At 39.0% G+C, this 18,187-nt stretch overlaps 1 protein-coding gene across 3 annotated transcripts in view; it reads right to left on the bottom strand.

The window, feature by feature from the left end:
* LOC122795841 (spindle assembly abnormal protein 6 homolog) overlaps positions 1-18,187 on the bottom strand; it is a 1,219,651-nt gene that overhangs the window by 560,235 nt on the left and 641,229 nt on the right. For all 3 annotated transcript variants that reach the window (XM_044064218.1, XM_044064220.1, XM_044064219.1), the window contains exon 6: positions 6,831-6,908. In XM_044064218.1, coding sequence (XP_043920153.1) covers positions 6,831-6,908 — 78 coding nt within the window. The remainder of the gene's footprint in view (positions 1-6,830; positions 6,909-18,187) is intronic.

The raw sequence follows: 18,187 nt of genomic DNA, 5'->3' as shown, positions 1-18,187 counted from the left end.
AAATCTTTTAAAGTTTGCATAGATTTAGCTTTGTCTTCCATTTTCTTTAAAAACCTCTTCTGCCTTATTACCAGAGTATCATGCTGTAAAGGGGCATCCAAAAATTTAGCTTTAACATGATCAGGCAGATTTTGCTCCTTGAGCCAGGCATGCCTTCTAATCACAGATCCAGTAACTGCAGCCCTGCAAGAGGCCTCCAAGGAATCAAAACCACATTGCAAAGTATGCTTTCCAACCTGTTCTGTTGCATGCAATAATTCCTGTAATTCTTCATTTTCCACACAATCAGAAAACAACATAATTTTCTGTTTCAATAGGTCCATAACATGCTGTTGACATTTAAGCATATGAAAGTGGCAGTTTAAGGCCCTAATTGCCAAGGTTGCAGACGTATAAACCTTCTTTCCCCATCCATCCAACGCCCTGGAATCTCTATCAGAGGGGGTAGGATTTTTGGCGTAGAGGCCTTTACACCTTCAGGACCCTGTGAGATAGTTTCAGGATCAGCAGCAGTATTTCTGTATAGAAATTTGTGGGAGTCAGGAACCCTGTAATATCTGTCTGGCTTAGTAGGAGCCGGAGGCAGGGAATCAGGAGCCATGCTTGATTCCGAAAACACATCAACAATGTCTAATACAGGAGGTATAGCCAAAGGCCTATGCTGAGGAAGAAGGAAATCCCTAAGCCTCTTTTTGATTCAGAGAAATCCTGACTCTCTCAATGAAAATGTTCCCTTAAAGTATGCAAGGTTTCTCCAAAAGAATAATCCTCAGGAGGAGATGCAGATGGGATGGATTTTTCTGCATCTGAATCCTCATAGGGTGGTATAGAAAATTCCTGATCAGAAGAGGAAGACATAGAAACCTGATCTGAAGATTCATAATCAGTGTCTTGCCTAGGCCTCTTAGTGGGGGGGGTGGGGGTTGGGAACCCCTGATCAAGGTAATTAAGTCCTCAGCCATTTTGATCATCTGTTTTTTAGGCATAGGGGCCTGAGCACGTGGCTCATGTGACGGTTTTTTAGACTTAGAAGTTGCTTTTGCAGCTGGCGTCAGTTTTATATAAAAATGTTGAGGCCTGAAATCACCCTCAGAAGCCGGTGCCTGCTCAGCGGCTCCGGACCCATCTAAGGGAAAGACATCTGCGGGTTCAATACTCAGAATCTCGTGGCATACCGTACTCCGTATGGGTCTCAATAGAGGCCTGTGACTCAAAAGTAATGGGTATCAGGGGCTGCGAAAGCACCTCACTGAGTACCGGCGACTGGCTTAGGAGAAGCTTTGGCGTCTGTTTTGGACCTCGACGGTCTGTGTCTGCCTTTTTCTTTGCGTTTTTTGTGAACTCCGGTAGTCTGATTGCTATCCGACGACATTTCAGGATAATTAAATCTGGATCCAAAATATTTTGAAACAAAAATATACCGATGCTTAATAGTGCACTGGTTAAATCTAGCACAAAACCGACAGCAAGGCACGTTATGATCTGGGCCTAGGCAAGGAATACAGTACAAATGAAAATCCTTATGAGGTATTTGATCCCACAATAATGCAATTATTAACTTTTAATGACATCGGTAAGGAGCAAGAAAAAGTTTCTCCAATGGGGTACTTAGCTTTAATTGAAGACTTCGGTTCTGAAACTCGAATGCAAAAATTTCAGGAGTCGGCCGACCGGCACTTGCGAAATGCTTCTGCTTCGGGCACCGCGCGGCAAGAAAGACCGAATAAAATGGCATCGGCTGCATGTTTTATACCCCGACGACCTCACATCATGGAAGGAGGAGACAGCAACCGACGCAGGACCCAAGACTTCGTTATTCAGGCTGACTGAGGGCAACCTGCCAGCAGATTACCCCAAATGCAATGACTGCAACAGTGAAACACGAAGAACATCAGGCCAACTATGGAATGTGGATTGCTTCTCGAAAGCAGTACGAGTATATGACCCACTGGCATTCGGTCACTTATTTTCTAGACAGTGATTAGGAAAACATTTCTTCCTATTAACTGATGCACCAGACAACAACTGTTGTCAAATTGGATGGCTATAACCCTCTAAGGTATGGAATGTAAAATTGGAACATGGTTAGAAGAATGGCTTTCATTTCCACAACAGTGATGTGAATACAAGTCTCTCGAGATGACCAAGCACCATGAACAGTCTGCATGTCATTGGTAGTGCTCTCTTCACTAGGACAGGTGCTTGTGTAGTGACAGTGTCCTAAGGTGTTTGTAGCAGAAAGGATCTTCTGCACTGGAGGTTGGTAGGATCCAATCACAAAGACAGACTAACTCAACAGGTTCTGGAGACTACAACTGATTGATCTCTCTCTCTCTCTCTCTCTCTCTCTCTCTCTCTCTCTCTCTCTCTCTCTCTCTCTCCAAACAGTAGAAAGAGAGCATTTACATCCACAGTGATGAGGGGTCATTGTCCTGCTTTTCCATGCGTCTGACATATTGATCAGCTTTCTGGCCCAAAAGGAAAGGACAAGAGAAGAAATCCAAAAATGTCATCTCTCAGTGATGTCAGAAAGTCACAGCCAGAAGTACTGATACAAGGTGATGTTGGATCCTGCTAATGCAGTGATGTGGACCATAAGTACAGATTTCTAGTGACCTGATTATTTTAACTTTCTTTCACTGGTCCAGCTTGTAACCACACGAACACCTGGTACATTTTATCATCCATATCCTCTTAAAAATATAATACATGCATTTGGTAGTTCACTTCACCAAATCTAGCCATTACCCTGTACTCCCTGTCTGGTGAATAAATAGCTGGACTCTGATGTGCATAATTCTAATGTAGGGTTGCCTAAACTCAACAACTCCTTGGGGCAAGAAAAGCTAGTCTGCCTTCCTTGTCATGAGGGCAATGATACCAGGGATCTCTCGTATAATTTTAGTAGTGCACTTTTAAGATATTATCTAAGGGTGAGACCACACAGGACATCGCTGAGGCAAAATGAAAGACCTCTGGGATAAAGGAATAGCATTAGAGGACCAATCACCATTCTCTTGCATCAGCTGAAAGCAGTCCTCAAATTTTGAACTTCTGTGCGAGAAATAGAAGAGAATATTTCTCCCAGGTGGGAGTTTGGCCCCTTTAGTAGTTTCTATAGAGAATGTATCAGGGTCTGCCACAAGGTGTTTATAAAGAGGAATTGATCCTTTAGACCTATAACATCTTACTGGCATGTTTTGGTGTCTGTGGGCAGGGGTAAGATTCTGGAATTTGTTAATTTGTCCTAAACACACCAGTAATGTCCCTTGCACTGGGTAAACTGGGACATAACCCAGTAAACTCTAAAATCCTTAAGGATTAGAATTCTCAGCAGCCTGTCACAGAAAGTGATTCCTCATTATAGCCAAGGTATACCCTCCAAAGGTAAGGGAGTCAAGAGGGGACTCTAGGTTGGTACCACGGACAAGGAGGAGGACCTTTGTGTCTTGTAATTAACGTTGTTCCCTTGATCCTGGATGATCCTAGGGTTTAAACTATCTTTGACCAAGATTGGTGCAGAGTCCTTGCTAAATATGTAGGGATGGCCCACCTGATACCAAAGTCCTGTCATGCTTTACATGCCAGCCGTGCAGGAGGAGGTTAGGAAAGGTTGAGGTTTGGGTCAAGTATTGGGAATTCACCCCCCCCCCCCCAGTTTAATACCCAGTCATCAGTCTCCACTATTAACAGAGGTGCTTGATCAGAAAACATCTCTTTATGGGTGGCATGAAGTAGTTCCCCTTTGTAAGTTCAGCTTTGTGCAACAGCTGGGCTTCCTAATGGATGCTGCCAGGGGTAGCTGACTATTTAGACAATGAACCTAAAACGTGCATGACAACCATCTCATTAACAGCATCATTAGACTGAGAAAGCCCTGGAGTGTTCTCTCACTTCTCAATCCTACAACACATCAGTATGTCTGCTGTCAGACGCAATACATGTTTTGTAAAACTGGGACTGTGCCCCATCTGTTTACGGTTTTCTGTCTTTGCTAGAAACGTGCCCCTTCTGGTTTTTATTGTTGTCTGAGTTCTTATAGATGCCAGCAAGCAGCAACATCAAAGCTGAGGTCTAAATAATGCACAAATCATGCCTGACTTTAAAATTAATACGTCTTTTGCAAGCACATTTGTTTTTTGCCTTTTCAAGTTTTATTTATTTTTTTGTCGCCCTCTTTTTTCTATAAACCATCTCATAACACCATAGGTATATTTGATTATATAACCCAAGTACAACATTACCCATAGATAAAGACAGAATTATGATGCCAAATGTAACTCCTCTTACAGCTTATTCACAGGAAACTGGTAACTATATAAAACCATGAATATTAGAGCCAACAGTTGTAAAAAATAAACCTACTCTAACTTAAAGAAAACCGGAAGCCCTTAAATCCTGCATTAAGACCTAAACATTAGTGATGCTGACAGTCGATATAAATAGTTATATTTTCGTAAAGTGTTTACAGCTGATCAGTACACGTAGTACCTCTAATATAGCAGGCAATAAGAGCAAATCTATTGATACCACATTATATTAACACATTACATTAACCCATCTTAAGAATACATCATGGGCATCACAGAGAAGAGTGAAATACATCATTTGCCACAGTGTCACTACAGGAGGATTTGATCAATTAGCTAATACTAATGATTAAATTATACTATCATTATATACCAAAGTGCAGGCAGGCCATGGGTAAGGGCACTTGTTCTGCTTGGCCAGCAACCCAAGCTCTCTGTTTGTGAATGTCTACTGCTGTGTATAAATATAAACCTATTTCCTCTTCTGATACAGACACTAAAACCAGATTAACCCTAGCCTCAAATTTGCCTGAATTTTGGCAGTGTTACAGAAAGTTTTTTATGAAGGCAAGGTGCAGGGTTAAGGTTGAGGGAAGAGGCAGTGTTAGGGTTGGTACCAATTACTAAACAGGGCAGGGGACCTCCTTCCATGTTACCTTCCTATTCAGGATTTTTTCTGAGGTAACAACCTTAATATACGGCAACAATTATAATATGAGAACCAGAGAGAGACATTCTAAAGAAAGTACAATAAGATTTAATCAAACCAAATACACTGTTTAATAAATAAAACTTAACAGTGTGCACTGACAAAGTTGGACGGTATAATGATTTCAACAATGGAGAGTAAAAGGTAAATCAAGCACTGTGTGTAGCAGTAGAAAGATCATTTTGTTAGGAAGAAAATAGAGGAAATAATGATTTCAGGGTACAACTGTCCTTAAAGTGCTCTTCATGCTTGCTGTAAACGTCTCATTTTTTATATTTATTTTTCTTTTGTTGACCGAGTTTAGTCCCACTAGGTTAAGTAGCCTCTTTTCAGAGGAAACCTAAGGTGAAATTTATATTACAAGTCACAGTAATCACATATTTTGCTAGCATGTTTTTTTGGCAGATTTGATAGACTAATGGATAGTATAATACACAGTAAGAAATGTATAGTAAAACAATGACTTAAAATTTAACCACTACAAGAAATATACAAAACAGAACTCTAAAGCAGATATGAACTAAGTGAATCAAACATAATTAGTATCATTATTTAACTGAAATTTGTGTAAGCAGTTACTTAATAAAAAGCTATCTATGCTTAAACGTTGGGGTTTTTTTAGGTCAGTTGCAGAACCAGTATTGGTAGAAAATCCAAAATTTAAGCTGTCACCACATCTGTTTATACATCTTTTACCTTCATCAATAGTGCCACCAAAACAAGCAGCTACTTGTCTTCTCTTGTGGATATCTATTTGTGTTTTTTCTGCTCCCAAGGACCTTCACATTATTGCAATATTTTTCAGTTATTTGAAGAGATTTCCTTTTGTGTGCTGTAAAAGATAACTTCACTGTGGCACAAGGTGCAACAAGTATAGTGCGGTCAGAGATATAGGACAGCTGATGCAGGGTAAGAATCCTCTTTACAGACAATTTTTAACCTCTAGAAACTTCCTAACATACTCCCTCCTAATAAATGCCTATGATACACAGGGACACAACTGAGTTGCATTGCACAGCTAGATTTATAAAGGCCGTGGTGGTTGTAAGCCTAGCATATACCTACAAATCTATGATTACTGGTTAAGAGTATTCTTCTTTTTATGTTGCTATACTGACTAATTATCTACTATATGACTAGAGTGCCTATCAGTTTATATACGCGTGTGTGCCTGTACCAGTCTATTTATATAACAGATAGACAGAGACACACTGTTTATTGCTCTTACTCACTTGGCTGGTCAATGAACTTTCACTCAATCTCACTCATTCAACCCATTCATCCCATGAAGGTGAGAATCACAGTGCCCATTCACTCCTCCGGAAGGTGAGAGTTGAGCAGCAGGTGCATGCCACTGTCTAACTAGGGAAAGTGGAAACTTTTACCACAAGGTCATATTTTTTCCATTGCACATGCCTGTTACATTCTAAAAGCAGGTGTGTACTGGGTGCATGTGAGGGACATGTCTCCGAATTCTGAAAGGCATCCCTTTAATGGCCCCGCTGGTATATGCTTCCCCTACTTTTGCCATGGGGAAAGGAGAGGAGGCTCTCGTTTATCCATCGTCTCTCCTTCCATGTCCAAGCTGCTATTTGGGTTGTTCCACTGTGCCAATGAAGCAAACAGCTTGTGTATATAACTACTGCATTATGAAAGCAAGCTTTTGTGGTCTTAGTTAACAGCATCTGACAAGTCTCCTAAGCAATAGTATAGGACAAAGTAGCACTTGCACTATATTGCATAATTTTAACACAGAAATGAACATACATTAAAAACTGTTATGGCATACCAACATAAAAAGATAATTCTACCTGCTGAGTTATACTTAGTCTCTTCGATAGATCATCTTCAGTTCGGTGCAATGTTTCCTGCAAAATGCTATTTTCCGTCTGAGAGAAAAAAAGACAGCAAAAGATTTGTACGACAAAACCACTGTACTATTTACTCCTCAGATACATAAAGTCATTATACAATGGCACCTTATGTTCTAACCTTTATATGCTAAGATTGCTATATCTGTTTAGTAAAATGTAAAAAGAACACCTTGTTATGTACATTTATAAGTACTACAGTAAACCTCTACAATGACGCAAACCAAAACATCATCATTCAATATCCCTTATGTGATACAGTATTCTTTTAAATGTGAATCAAGCAGTCAAAATCTGGAACAGATGTTAACAACTTCACAAGAAGCTTACGGCATGGCTGAAATGCATCACTTCTGACTTTGAAATATTTTCTTAATGGAAAGAGAACTGAAAATCATCTGCAATGGAACTTTGCTTAAAGTGATTTGCAAAAGATTTACAACCTAACTGTACACCATAGCATGTGGCACAAACAGATGCACATTTCTGACCATCAACAAATATTTTTGGCTTATATTCTTTAGGAAAAAAGTTTTAAAATCTTTGCTTTACGATGATGCCACTGAGTAAAAACTTTGAACTCTAATCTCAGAGACATCAGCGTAAGGAAAACATATGTTGTGTCCATAGACTCTAATAAGTGCACCATCACACATGCGCAAAGGTGCCCCATTAAAGTCTACGTATGCACTGCAGGTTAACCTAAGGTAATGTCCATATAGAAACTAGTAAATTTATTTGGGTCATGCTTTAGTAAAAAGTATATGAAGCTTTTTCTAAAAAAGGCCCAAAAAACCTAAGAATGGGCAAACAGAAAAATACCACAATGTACGTACAAACTTTGGCAAACCACTTTAAAAATGGAAAATGTGCGCACAAACAAATCCTTCAATACCTCTCAAGAGAACCTACTTACCCCCCACTCAACAAAGCTTTCCCCTTAATATAGCAGCTCCACTGCCCTAATTTCTTTCACTAATACCACATCACAAGCTAGAGATCAAAACAAACTGGTCTATTGTCTGTTTCTCAATCTCTCCAAAGTTTTCGACACAGTCTCCCACCCCCTCCTCTTACACAAACTCAGAACTCAACCTGTCCACCTCCACATCTCCTGGTTTACTAGTTACCTTAACAATAGACTCCAGTCTGTTAAATGGCTTTCTGCAATTTCTCCTGCACTACCAGTTAAGATGGGTGTCCCTCAAGGATCAATCCTTGGCCCACTATTATTATCTTCACCAACCAGCTGTACAAATCCTGCCCACAGTCGTCACTCATTCAATACGCAGGTGACTCCACTATTACCATAGCAGATACCCTCACTGACCTACAGTCTACTACCCAAGCATTCTTCCTATCTATTGAGAACTGTCTCACCAAGAACCAGCTAATACTAAATTCAAACAAGACAAAACTCCTGCTATTCACCCCTAAAAATGAGTAATTGTAAAACCTCCTTCTCAATCACATCCCACAATAACACCCCTATCAATGTGGAATCACAGACCAAACTACTCGGGGACATCATTGATGACGAAATGAAGTTTGACCTACACATTCTCAACAATATTAAGAAAACCCACCAAAAACTAGGACTCCTTTACAGGAATAAGAAATTCTTAACCAATAAGCCAGACTTGCCCTATCCCATTCCTACCTTCTCCCCAGCCTACTCTATGGCTCACAAATCCTCACCAACCCTCAAACTACCCTCCTACTGAAACTAGAATCCACCTACAACAAAGTGGCTAAATTTGCTGCAGACCACCCCTACTACTCACACCACTGCCTAACTCTAAAAAAGTTAAACTGACTAGACCTTCCTCACAGCCTACTCCTCTCTCAGCTTCAAATGAGTCATTCTATTCTGTATCTTCCCTATCACAGTATTTTCCCACTCATCTCCCCCTACTCACCACCAAGATCTCTCCATAGTGCTGAACAAATCTTTCTCGCTATCTACAAGCCTAAAACTAAAATACCTCAAAACCTGTATAGCTACTCCCTGGCCCAATCTTGGAATAAACTTCACACTGGACATTCGAAACATCAATCATAGACATCACTTTAAAACCACTACCAAAAACTATCTAAACAAAACTTGGATCCGTCACTGTAACCACCCTCCTTGTCCAACTTCTCCCTACCTTTCAACTCTTTCTCTCCTAACCTTTTCCTTCTCCTATCTACTCTCCTTCTGTGTATCAGCTTTGACATAACTAGGTCTTTACTACATTTATACTCTACTACCAAAGCAGCTATTACTTGAACCAGAGTCCCACTCTCTACAAGTATTGTACTGGAGAACTTTTATTATGTTGATTGTAAATACTTTGAGATGTTACCATGTATTACATATGATTGTTTTTTTTATTTTGAATATTCATATATTATTTACATTGTACTCGTTTATACTTACTTGTGGAGCTTTTCTCCCCAGGCCTCCGCTGGAAAAGCGCTTTGGCTCAGTCGGACCAACCGGTCAACAAATGTAAAATAAAATAAAGATCTGTACCCTCTTTTTTGATGCATTTCACTGTTCTAGGCATATTTATACAGATCATGTCATCATTTTAAGTCATTTGAGGTTGAAGAAGTTTTGGTTCTGTTACAAATGACATCTTTTCATAAAACCAGAGCTGCTGTTTCATGTACTCATCTGAAGTACTGCAAAAAATGGCTTCTGATGCCTCTGCAAATATTTTTCTTTAAATACAAACATTTTATAAAATCACAACTAAAACAGTGACACAGGTACACAGAGAAAAACTACAGTAGCATTTTATTTGATTTAGTAATTAGCATTCACTCTGACATTACATAAATGGTTACATTTCCTTCCTTCCCTTAAACCTCACTCCTCCTTCTGAGCATTATTCAGCATGCACTGTTCCCACAAGTTCTATTTACTTCTATGCAATTTGCTCTTTCCTTTTTCTAAAGCTCATAGCTCCAGTTCTTCCTTTACAATATTCAGTACTTCACTTATGGTTGGCTTAGATTTTGATTTCCATTTTCTAGTAATTGCTTTTTTGGCAGCCAGCAGTATTAAACTTAATCAATCAGAACAGAATGCGTGTGGTGAAGAGGTTGCTTGAAAAGTCAGGGATGTTCCTGGTAAACTAATTTTTCACTGAATATGCTATGTTACTGCAGTTTTTAAACCGAGGGACAATTAGATTGAAATAAAAAAGTGCCAGTGACACTTCATTAATTGAAAAATGGAAATGCAGAAACTGCTGAAACAACCCTCATTCAAACCGGGGGAGTTGTACGCATTCAACCTAATCTGCCATGTAAGCTGAAGTTCTATCAGTAGTATTTTGAAAATCAAAAGTTTAATAAGATGATTTGTACTTGGTATTCCATGTTTTTTATATGAATTATTTCATTACATATTTATACATATTTACAAGTTCTCTATTTTTATTATTATATATATATTTTTTCACTTTTAAAGTTTTTTGTTTATATTTTAGTTTATCATGAATTATTTATAATTAATTGTATGGTGTTATAATATTTTGTAGTACAGTTTTACCGTGCGTTATATATATTTTTATATGTATATTTTTAAAATAGTGAGAGTGGAGTCTTTATTTAGGTGCTTATCCCTTTAAAATGGTCTTTTTAACTGTTAAATGCAGCTCATTTATTATGTGTACTTGATGAATTGATTGGTTAATTATCTCTATATATGTGACTGATTTTAAGATTTTCAATATGTCTGATGAAGTTTGTTTTATCTACAAACGAAAAGCGCTTAACATATTAAATTCTACTATTAATTTTCTTGTGCCGTCTGAAGTCTCTTATCAGTGGTTTGTTTCTAGTTCCAGTTTGTCTTTTCGCTGTTTGAGTTATCACCTTTTGTACAAATGCCAGATGATTGAAAAGTATGTCCTGGCTTTCTGCCTGAATTAGACAATCGTCCAGGTATGGGTATATTTGAATATTTCTTTGCCTGGAAAATGCAATGACTGGAGCTAGGCACTTTGTGAATAGCCTGGGCGCAGTAGATAAGCCAAAGGGCAGTCCAGGGAACTGATAGTGCATGTAGCCTGCTTTGAAGCATAGGTATCTTCTGCAAGATTCCCTGATTGGGATGTGCAGGTAGGCTTCCTTTAAATCGAATGTGTTGCCAACCAGGCATCCTTGCCTAGCATAGGAAGCAACTGGTGAAGAGTTAACATCTTGAATTTTGGAGTAATCAAAAAGGTGTTTAAGGCAGAAAGGTCCAGGATGGGACGTCATGAGTTGTCTTTTCTGGGTACCAGGAAAAGTCTTGAGTAGAAACCTTGTCCCTTTTCCTCTTCTGGTACAGATTGAATAGCCTTTATGCTTAAGAGAGACAGTACTTGCTTTTGAGCCTCTGCCCACTAATTTGGGGATAGATCTGGCCAACCGTTTGGGGTTGGTAAAGTGTGGAAGTGAAATCTGTATCCTTGGGAAACTATTTAAAACTCATTTGTCTTGGGTAATGTGTTCCCAGTTTTTTGCCTGCAGAGCAATCTTTCGCCCGGAAGGAGCAGTCAGTTGAGAAGTGCTTGGAAATTTTAAAATTAAAACAGTGTAAGAAACTTCTGTGTGTGGAAGATTTTCGGTCCATATATTTCTAGTTAATCACTGTATATTAATCAGATCAGACAATAGTAGAAGTAGCGAACTTAAACTCGTCTTAAGTCAAAACAAAAAATAATAGAAAATATATAATTGTACAGCATTACTAAGTATTCGAAAGTAATCCAAGCAAGGCAGGCAGTCTGTTTCCAGTCGAAAATCCTTTATTAAGTACACAGACAAGCAATCCAAGTAAAACAAAAATAGAGTAATAATTTCCTCACAAGCTTTCTAAATATATATATATATATATATATATATATATATATATATATATATATATATATATATATACATACATACTTTTTATCAGGCATGGGAGTGGTTTATTGTGCTGTAAAACAGTGTTATTGGTACACATGTTAAATTCACATCCCTTCCCCATCAATGTGACATTCGAGCTGGTCCTGCCCTACTTAGTAGCTGTCATAATAATATATAACCCTTATGTACTTTAAATACAATTTATAATGATGTGGTACCTATTATTTAACCAGATTATTAAGTAGATTATTAAGTCTGCAATTTTTCCAAGACAATATACTACATGGATCGCATAGACATGGGTGATCTTGAAGGAGACATCCCGAATATTCTGGAGAAACATGAACTCATATGGCAATTAAAGCTTTTAGGAATCCTGGACTAAACTACTACTGTTCAATTAAAAGTGCACTGGAACTTAGAAAATTGCTACATTGTTTACATGACTAATTGTATTTTATTTTGTATTGTATTTTATTCTATAAATTGGATTTAAATACCATTTTAAGTCAGTTGAAATTTAAGTGTATATTTTGTTTCCATCATCATACATACATTTTTTCTTATTTTTATTTTTTTCTTGTTATTTTTTCCACTTTATTCAAAATAATGTGCAATAACAATACTAACTAATTATACAATTATATATATATTTTTAGATTGTTTTTAGGGTTCTTGTACACAGACCTGAAGAAGTCTAGAAGGACGAAAGTGATCTTTGTTAACAATAGGTTATGAAAATAGAAATTGATTTTTACATGCAAAATGTATATGTATATATTTATACATATTTTTTGATTGCCAAATGAACTAAGGTTGATATATTTCCAGCCATGTAGTATATTGTCTTGGATAAAATCACAGAATTAATAATCTACTTAATAATCTGGTTAAATAAGAGGTACCACATCATTATAAATTTTATTTAAAGTACATAAGGGTTATACATTATCATGACAGCTACTAAGTAGGGCAGGACCAGCTTGAATGTCACACTGATGGGGGAAGGGATGTGAATTTAACATGTGTACCAATAACACTTTGTTTTACAGCACAAGAAACCACTCCGATGCCTGATAAAGTATATATATATTTAGAAAGCTTGTGAGGAAATTATTACTCTATTTTTGTTTTACTTGGATCGCTTGTCTGTGTACTTAATAAAGGATTTTCGACTGGAAACAGACTGCCTGCCTTGCTTGGATTACTTTCAAATACTTAGTAATGCTGTACAATTGTATATTTTCTATTATTATTTTTTGTTTTGACTTAAGACGAGTTTAAGTTTGCTACTTCTACTACTATTGTCTGATCTGATTAATATACAGTAATTAACTAGAAATATATGGACTGAAAATCTTCCACACAGAGAAGTTTCTTATACTGTTTTGTTTTTGGACCCACTACACTTTAGTGGGTTGTTTTGAGACTTCGGGGATACCACGAAGATTACTTGAAGTTTTAAAATTAAGTCATTGAGACAGTTTACCACAAGGGGAGTCTTACTACTCCCTGATTTGGAAGTGGGAGCCCCCCACTGCTTAGTCCTGTGCGTACCCTGGGACTGAAGCCTGGGTGTTCTGCTGGTTCTGGGATTGGACTGAGAAGGCCTGGAAGAGGCAGGAAAGGACCAATTCCAAGAGGGACAATGCCTACTAAATCTTGGAGGCTGTACTTGTAGGAACAGTTTGCATAGATTTAGCTTTTTCCTACATCTTTTTAAGAACTTTTTCTGCTTTGTTGCCAAACAGGCAGTCCCAAGTTAAGGGAGCATCCAGCAATTTAGCTTCAACATGATCTGACAAGGATTGCTCCTTAAGCCAAGCATGCCTTCTAAGTACAGACCCAGTGACAGCAGCCCTGCAAGATTCCTCTAGTGAATCAAAACCACATTGCAAAGTATGTTTTCCAACCTGTTCAGCAGAATGCAATAAATCCTGTAAATCCTTATTTTCAGCACAATCAGGAATCAACATCATTTTCTGTTTAAGCAATCCAATAATATGCTACTGATACTTTAACATATGAAACTGGCAATTTAAGGCCCTAATGGCCAAGGTTGCAAAAGTGTATACCTTCTTACCCCATCTATTCAGTGCCCTGGAGTCTCTATCAGAGGGGGTAGGATTTTTGGCAGTAGTAGCCTTAATGCCCTTGGGTCCCTGTGAAATGGTGTCAGGACCCATATTAGGATTTTTAAAAAGGAACTTGTGAGAGTCAGGAACCCTGTAATATCCATCAGGTTTTTTGGGAGCAGGAGTTAGAGAGTCAGGGGCCAAGCTAGATTCCGAAAAGGCATCATCAACAATGTCTAGTACACGAGGGATAGCTAAAGGCCTGTGATGGGGCAAGAGTTAGAAATCCCTAAGCCTCTTTTTAGAATCAGAGTAATCCTGGCTTTCCCAATGAAAATGCTCCCTAAGAGTAAGCAAGGTTTCACCAAAAGAGAAATCCTCTGGGGGAAAGCAGAGAGAATAGAGTCCTTTGCATCAGAATCCTCATAAGTAGATAAGGGTAAATTCTGGTCATCAGAGGAAACAGAAATTTCAGAATCCTGGTCAGAAGTATCATAAGCAAATTCAGTCCTAGGTCTCAGAGGGGGAAGGTTGGCTTCCCCTGATTAAAGTAACAAGGTCTTCAGCAATTCTTATCATTTGTTTTTTAGGCATAGAGGCCTGACCATGTGGTCTGGGCATCGGTTTTCTAGGCATGGTTCGAGTTTTATGCCTTGAAGAAGAAGATGGGGTCGGTTTAATATGCAAGTCAGTAGGCCTGAATACACCCTCAGAAGCCGGTGCCTGCACAGCGGCGCTGGACCTATCCAAGGTAGAGACATCCGCAGGTTCCACAGTTGAAGCATCTCGCAGCATACTGGACTCCGAATGGGAGTCAGTAGAGGCCTGAGAATCTGAAGTGGCGGGTATCAGGGGCTGCAAAAGCGCCTCACTGAGTACCGGCGAATTGATGATTGGCTTAGGAGAAGCGTTGCCGGCAGCTTTGGACCTAGGCGGCCTGTCTCTGTCTTTATCTTTGCGTTTTTTCAGAATGTTGGTAGTCGGATGGCTTACCGTGGACATATCTGGATAATTGAACAGAGTACCAAAATATTTAGAAGCGAAAATATACAGATGACTAATAGTACGTTGCTTAAATAAGGCACAAAACCGACAGTGAGGTATGTCGTGGTCAGGGCCTAGGCAAGGAATACAGTATGAATGAAAATCTTTAGGAGGTATTTGCTTTCCACAAGAAATAAATTTATTGACTTTTACTGACATCGAGCAAGAAAAACTTTCCCCAATGGGGTACTTAGCTTTAGTTGAAGACTTTGGTTCTGAAACTCGAAAACGTAAATTTCAGGAGTCGGATGACCAGCACTTGCGAACTGCTTCTGCTTCGGGCACCACATGGCAAGAAAGACTGATGTAATGGCGTTGGCTGCATGCTCTATACCCCTGACTACCTGACATCACGGAAGATGAGACAGCAACCGACGCAGGACACAAGACTTTGATAATCAGGCCGACTGAGGGCTACTGCAAGCAGGTAACCCAAATGTGATGACTGCAACAGTGAAACACGAAGAACACTGCCTTGTCATTTCCACTTCCTGACTTGATCCTTATTCACCCTCCCCCATCCATGCCTCTAAAATTGCTCTCATAAATGAATAAGAATATTATCTGGCATACCCTCTATTGCTTCAACCCCTTCCCATTATTCCAAAAGACTCCCCAGCTAAAAGAAAAGTCAAAAAGAAAGGTCTACTGGTTGTCCTCCTTTATCTTGATTAACAAAGTTTCCCTCTATCTGTTTCTTACTTACTGGTTGTTTTTGCTGAATCTCTCATTTCAAGTGTAGCACCGCTCCATTTGCCCTCGCTGCACTTGGACTCACTTCACACCCCTCCCACCCACATTCCCTCCCACTTCCCATATCATTTCCTTTAAACCTAACCAACTCTTTCCTCCCACCCTCAAACTCTTCCCCTTCCTGTACCAAAGCAAACTACCACAGCCTACTCTTAATATACCTTAGTTTCTACTACACTCCTGTTCAAATAACTTCTCATCCCACTATTATCTATTAACCTTTCCCAAACTCTCAACCCTGTCACACTTATCACATCTGGCTACTTTCTCCCATCTGAAATACCATTTCCCTTTTCAAAGATGCCTGTCTCAGACATTTCTCCCCTACTCCTCTTTCCACTACTCCTCCTACTCACTATCACATCATCTCCCACACTCAACTCCAAAATCCCCACCATCCCTCACTTACATATCTTCTCTTACCCTCAGCAACCCATAGCCATCTCTGCATCTATCTTTACTATGAATACCCTATTCCCTAAGATAAAAATTCCTCCCTCCCACCCTCTTACATGTAAAAACAAGGCAAAATACCTTAACATTTACCCACTATAAATAAAAACCTAACTATTTCCCAAGGACCTTGCTCCTATCGGGTTGATTTACATCCAAATCCAGGTCCTACTACTAACTACTACCCTGCTAAATACCTCTCCCAATCCCAGCCAATCATCCACAATGAATAAACAATTTTCTTTTTATTCTATCAATACTCAAAGTATCCTTAAAGTAAGCCAATTACATGCAAGAATATCTCATCATACCCCAGATGTTCTTTCTGTCACTGAAACTTGGCTTAAACAACAAAATCTAGATAAAGACATTCTCCCCCTTGGACACAACATACTTCGCCTAGACCGCTTAAACAAAAATGGTGGTGGAGATGCCATAGTTTACTCAAATAACCTCACTCTCTCCCACCCTAAGTAACCAGTTCCTGCCTTTACATCTGCTGAAGTACTGGCAGCAAGCTTTAAACTCAACGACTGTACTACCATTACAGTAGAAGTCATCTGTATTCCACCAGGGGACAACATTCCCCTACTGGGAAATATACTCTCATATACTCTCATATCTCTCCCAAAACATCCCTAATGAAACCATCCTTCTTGGGTACGTACGCATTAATTGGCAAACCCTCAGCAATCCTAACTCACCACATTATATAAATCTATATGGATTTACGCAACTAATCTCTCAACCTACTCACACTAATAACTCTCATTCTCCAAACTCCCTGATTGACTGGATACTTGTTTCCAATACCAGCAAATACCATAATCCAGAAACACTTGCGGATTCCCTGAGTGATCACTCACCAATAAAAGTGCTCAGATATACTCCCCATTTCTCTAAACCACACAGGCTCATCACCTGCTGCAATCTTTCCAACTTTAACCCTTACACTTAGAACCCTCCTCTCTAGAGTTAACTGGAACTTCCTCACCCAGCTCCTACTAGGCGGTGCAGTTAAAGCCTTCAACTCAACTTTCCTTAGCATTCTAAATTCACTAGCTCCACCAAGAAAAGTTCAGATTAAAGCAAACATATTACTGTGGCCATCTAAAACCACTCAGAGACAGGACTTGGAAAATATGGGTACAATCTAAACTTCCAGCTGAACTGCAAAGGTATAAAGAACTTAGAAATCAAACAAAAAAACTCAAAGACAAAAAAGATTTCTACTGTAATCTTCCAACATTAAAATCGGATTCAAAAAAATTCTGGAATGCTATAAACCTGATACTAAATCCTGGAAACCGGACTTCACCTAATCCATGTCCAGACAGGTCACTGGAAGATACTGCCAACACCTTCAACACCTACTTTATTGAATCAATTTCCAAACTATTTAACTCCAACTCCTCAAACACCACTACTACTAACTTCCCTGAACCTTCTTCAACTACTAACTCAGTAAACACCTTCTCTCTTAAACCAGTTCCCACTACCTACATCAAAACCCTACTCTCTAAGCTCAAACCATGCTCTGTATCTGACAATATCCCTTCATATTTTCTCCAGATTGCTGCTCACTCCCTTGCTCTGCCTGTATCTATCCTAATAAATCACTCCATCTCTGAATCTAAAGTTCCATCAATATGGAAACAGTTGTTCACTCTTCCTATTCATAAAGGAGGTAACTACTCAGAAATCTCTAATTTCAGACCAATTGCTATCCTCTCCCCTCTCTCTAAAGTCCTCGAGAAATGTATACACAAACAAGTTATGCATTATCTCATACAGGAAGAACTGCTCACTCCTACATAGCATGGTTTCCGACCCAAGCATAGTACCACCATGGCTCTACTATCCTTTTTCAACACTATTACTCTAGCCAAAGATGATCATAAACTCATACCTTGTCTATTCTTTGAATTCTCAAAGGCTTTTGACACTGTCTCTCACTCTCTGCTACTAAACAAACTAACAGACCTTAACTTCTCCACTGATACAGTTGCATGGTTCTCTAGCTACCTTACTGACAGGCTGCAGTCAGTGAGATGGCACTCAGCACTATCTACTCCCCTTCCAGTA

This window comes from Protopterus annectens, chromosome 2.part2 (genome assembly GCF_019279795.1).
Source record: "Protopterus annectens isolate FY-2018-M chromosome 2.part2, PAN1.0, whole genome shotgun sequence".
NCBI lineage: Eukaryota > Metazoa > Chordata > Ceratodontiformes > Protopteridae > Protopterus > Protopterus annectens.
Note: the sequence above shows the minus strand (reverse complement) of the source record. Positions and strands in the feature narration are given on the sequence as shown.